General features: G+C 37.6%; 1 protein-coding gene across 1 annotated transcript; it reads left to right on the top strand.

The window, feature by feature from the left end:
* Positions 1-500: 500 nt before the first annotated feature.
* Positions 501-3639, top strand: LOC104156314 (selenoprotein K; the record flags this gene model as incomplete). Its single annotated transcript, XM_009695373.1, has 4 exons — positions 501-591; positions 1372-1452; positions 2116-2208; positions 3347-3639. Coding segments are annotated over 3 exons (260 nt in total), but the record flags the coding sequence as incomplete, so codon positions are not given.
* Between the last annotated feature and the right edge of the window lie 1570 nt (positions 3640-5209).

Below are 5209 nucleotides of genomic sequence, written 5' to 3'. Positions count from 1 at the left end.
GAGCGGGGGACGGCTGGGGGCGTATCGGGCCTGCGCTGGGCGAAGCGCTGCCCGTACGCACCGCCGCTGCCCGGGAGAGCCCAGCACGCTGCCGCTGCCGCTGCCAAATCCACCCCACATCCACGCGCTTCTCTGCGGCCTGGATTTGAGCCTTACGTGCTTCTAAACAGTTGTTAAGGACTTTGAAAAGTCCCAGGTCTGTTCTGCATACATTGGGTGTGTAACAGAGAAGCAGTTTAACTACATATAGGGAAACGGAGACCGTACTGGTATTTTTTTGGTAGGTTTACCTGGACAGTGTCTGTTTGGTGGTGGTGATCCAATTATTTGTACTTGGGCAATGGTCTGTAGGGAATGAAACTTGCCATTGTTGCCCATGAAGTGTAGTTTCTCCATCCTGTTTGCAAAAGCTAGACTCAGTGGATATGCTTTTGTGTTATATACCGTACAGTGTCACACACTAAACATCACTGGATGTTTTGTATCTTGATATGTTACAGGACAAGTTTTGGATAACCAGAGTCGGGCTCCTTGGAGTTTGTCATCTATAACAGATTTCTTCTGGTCGATAGCAGATTTTGTGGTTCTGTTGTAAGTAGAAATTAAATCTTCTGGTGAGCTTAATTTAGATTTGCTATGGGTAAAAGCTACTCGGTGCTATTAGTAAGATAACAATAAAAACGTTAGATTTACTCTTCAGTGTTCCATATTTACTGCCCCAAAACACATATGAATGCCTTACTATGACTTCGTGGCTTTGGTTATTAAGCACTATAGTATATTTAATAAAAAGAAAAGTGTTTGAAAAGTGATGCTAACTTACTGGCAGTTCAAATAAGTTTTCTTACATTTCTTCCACTTTAATACTGCAAAAAGAAAAAGCATATACTTTTGTTAAACAGCTAGTTTCTAACAGCTGATCAAATAATTAAGATATTATTTGTAGAATTTCTACTGGTAACAATAGATTCTGGCTATTAAAAATAATCACACAGCAGTAATCACAAATTTGTGGCCCCAGATCAAAGCCAGTTAAGGAAAAAAAAAGTTCTTTTGATGTCTTCAACAGTCCTTCATTATTTCAGTTACAGGTTTATACTTTATGCGTTTCTTGCATATTTATTGCATATTTACCAGGAAACTAGATTTTATAGTTTGAGCCTCACTGTAATTTGGAATTACTTCAGATTTTATCTTCATATGTAGAAGAAAAATTGCCAAGATTTATTAAGCAACAATGACCTTGAGAAGATACGCTGTTCATTCCTGAACACTACTAGCTGGTTTTCAGGCGATTTCTTGTCTTGCAATCCAAAAATTCAGAAAGTATATCTAGCAATCAATTCACCTAACTCCCATTTGATTTTTCAGTTTCCAGAGCATTATTCAACCAGATTTGAGAAGAAGAGGCTACACATCTTCCCCCTATTCTGGATACAATGATGGAAGAGGGTATTTTTTCATATTCACATTAGTTCTGATTTTTTTCCTATCTTAGCATAATGACAAAAGGTAGTCAGATTACAGTTGTGATTTGTATTGAATCAGGTCACATAAGAAGACTGAAATGTTGTTTATCTGCAGTACATTGTCTGAAACTAGTTGATAACAATACATAGCTTTGGATAGACTGTACTGTTATTACAGCTAACTCTCACTGAAACTATTTTTCAAACCTGCCTAATAGACAATATGTATCTTTGTTGAAATTCTTGTTTTGTTAGACTTGCTTATACTCAGCATTTGATTTACATTAAAATCAGTCATTTTATGTATGAGATTACCTACAGATAAAGCAAAACACTTTGTTATAGGTATAGCATTTCTATGAACACTATTCTTAATGGTTTGCCTAACTTTTTTGTAGGACTGTGTAAAAGCCTCAGTTAGCTGTAGCTTTCTCTTGTGAGACCGAAGTAATTAGAACAGTTTGCATAAGAGAATTTTCTTGAAAGTGGGGTTGGGGTTTTTTTGTACAGCTTTTCGCATGAAACCCAAACAACTTTTCCAGAGAATCTAACTTTCTAATTACTATGATTTAGAGACAGCGTTATTATATTTCTAGTTTAACAATTTAATACCGATTGAACAATGTTTTCCTTGCTTTCTTTTCAGGCCTCCAGCACATCCTCGCCGTAGGATGGGTCGAATAAATCACTGGGGTGGAGGCCCCAGTCCACCACCAATGGCTGGAGGTGGATGAGGAAGGTAATTCCAAATCTGCTGTATCCTGCTTTGAATGGTTTTTGTTGGGTTTTTTTAATAACAATGATAATTGAAGGTTAAGGTAGACTGGAATCTTTTGTCCTCCTGCAAAAATTACCAAAACAGGAAGAGAATCAAAGTGGTTAGATACTTTCAGTAAAGGGGGGCAAGAAAGGGAGGAAGGGGTTGTTGAAGGGTTTTGGCTCAGAAATTGTGAGTTTCTACTTTTAATTGCATAGAAGTGGATATACAAAGTGTAGCAAAGATTTTTGAATATAGCTGATAAAAAAAATGTATAATTTTTCAACTTTTTTGGCTGCTAATTTAAAGTCCTGCCCAGATCAGTAGTGACTGAAGCTTAGTTTGCATTTCTAATAGTTACCATATGACATGTGAGGGGTTTTTGTTTAAAGTAGATGCTTCTCAATAGAAAAGAAGGAAAATTAATAAAGTTCTTAAAAGACTTTGTAAAAAATCTTTTTTCCTGTTACAGTGATACAGCTATGCAAATCTTGAATTCTAGTATAGCACAAAACTCAGAATTGCTTAAAAAGGGGAGCAAAAACCATTAAAAAAAGCCCTGGTCTTTGAATTTCTTACAGCTGCCTGAGCTTTAGTTCTGTTTTATTAATTAGTTTGGCTGGTGAGAGTTTCATCTAACACTGAATGTATATTTAATATGGTTTAATTTATTTCAAGACTTCAGTAAACAATCTTCCTTCTTTTTCATTCATCACTCCCCATTGTTACCATAACAAAAGTTACAAGAAAAAAAAAACCCGAACACATGCAGGTGGTTAATACCTGTAAATCTTGCAGGAAAAAGTTCATATTCCAAAAAGCACATACACCAGTATTTCAGTTCCCTAGAAAAAGGATAAGCATCTTCCCATGATTTTCTTTTTCATTTGGATTTTTTTTTTTTTTACTTTCTGACTAGACATGAGGCTAGCAAAGGCCTTGGTGAGGGCTTTTGGGTAATAATGGCAATGTGTAACCTGCTCAGGAATTGAAGCTTGGCAGCCTTTAGAATGTCTCATTTAGCTAAATTAAAAACAATTTTATTTTAAAATTGTTACTTACATGATTTTATCTCACAAAGAAAGGCTCTGTCTTTAAATGTACTGTAATTATCTTTTAGGTAAATGCCTGCTGAAGAGGCAGGCAAAAGCATACACATCTGCAAGACGAACGGGGAGAATAGTTTAGTGGTGGACCAAATGAGTTTGAATGTTGTGAATGTGTATGTCTAACTGGAAGCTGTTCTGTGATATAAGCAGATTAATGAAGTTGTACTGGGAACTCCTTCTTCAAGGATCCAGTGTAACTGAACAACAGTATTATTAAATATATGTTTACTGTCTAAAGTCTTTGTATAGTTTCTGAACATTTTACTGTAGTTGCAAAGTAAAAAGTAAATTTAGCTTGTCACAAGGCTTTCTCATAATTTTTAGAAAAAAAAAATCTGTCAAGTACAGTAAGCCCTTTTCCATTCAAATGAGGAAGAATACATATATATATTTGATACAGAAGGTCCCTCAGAGACAAACTTAAAGCAGTGCTCCCTAAATGGTTTTGTATTTATTTTTGTCAGTACAAACATTCGGTACTTCGCTGTATTTTCATGGTATTAATTATACTCTAAAAACACTTTTAAAATGCAACTTACAAATTACTTCTACAATCCTTGCCTTTTACAAACTCACTTCCTTAAGGCCCATAATGGGTTTTATAACATGCCTGTTATATAAGCACCTCTTGAAATAGCTTCCTTCACCATTATAAACTTACTCAAATGTTTATACATTTGCCTATTGCTGTACACATTTTGGTAAGACTTTTTTTTTTTAATAAAATTAGGCTTTGTTTTTATTACATGAAGAAAAAGGTAGTGAACTCAACTCTTCTGTGTTAGCAGTCAGTATTTATTTCCTTTCAAACAGTAACTACCTTTTAACAAATCCACCCCATTTCAGGATGGGAGTTTCTTACTGTTCTTGGGTTTTGTTTGGGGTTTGGGATTTTTTTGTTAAGTTGGGGAGGGCTGCATCTATTTGAGAAAAAGTTAGCTGCCAAGAATCCAGATTAAATTATCTTGCACAAGGTGCCACTGAAAATTTTTTTACTTAAAGCTCTCAATGATCTCTTTAGCAGGAACTTACAACATCCAACAATGCCCCTTGGTTAAGATAAGCATCTATTAATTAGTTGGCTTTTGCCAGCTAGTTAAGGTGAAATCACCCCCTCTGGTGGCTCCCACTCCTGATACACCTACCTGACACAAAGTTACTATCTTTTAAAGTTGTTGTGTAATAGCTTTCAGTCTAATAAACAGATCTTCCTCAGCTCCACTCAAATGTCACATCTTCATAAGGGAACTTTCCACTTGCAGATCAGGTGTGCACAGGTAGGTAGGTCATCGTTAGTTGAATCATAGAATGAATGAATCATGGAGTGGTTTGGGTTGGAAGGGACCTTAAAGACCATGTAGTTCCAACCCCCCTGCCATGGGCAGGGACACCTTCCACCAGACCAGGTTGCTCAAAGCCCCATCCAGCCTGGCCTCGAACACTCCCAGGGATGGGCCAGCCACAGCCCGCTCTGGGCAACCTGTGACACTGCCTTGCCACCCTCACCATGAAGAATTTCTTCCTTCTATCTAATCTAAATCTTCCCACTTCCAGTTTAAAGCCATTGCCCCTTGTCCTGTCATTTCATGCCCTTGTAAAAATTCCCTCCCCAGCTTTCTTGTGCACCCCTAAAGCACTGGAGGGCTGCTGTAAGGTCTCCCTGGAGCCTTCTCTTCTCCAGGCTGAACAACCCCAACTCTCTCGGCCTGTTTTGGATCACGTATATCAGCTGTACTATAATATTTTTATATACAGTAATTTTTTAAGTTGTTCGAAGGACCGTATGACCCTTCCTCCAGCCCCACCAGCAGTAACTGCCCAGCTGACAGGGTTTGGTTGCTGCTAGGTCAGACCTCCCGCAGAGGCCGGGTCAG

This window comes from Cariama cristata, unplaced genomic scaffold (assembly GCF_000690535.1).
Source record: "Cariama cristata isolate BGI_N322 unplaced genomic scaffold, ASM69053v1 scaffold35542, whole genome shotgun sequence".
NCBI classification, from domain to species: domain Eukaryota; kingdom Metazoa; phylum Chordata; class Aves; order Cariamiformes; family Cariamidae; genus Cariama; species Cariama cristata.
The sequence above is the reverse complement of the archived record's forward strand: the minus strand, read 5'-3'. Positions and strand labels throughout refer to the sequence as shown.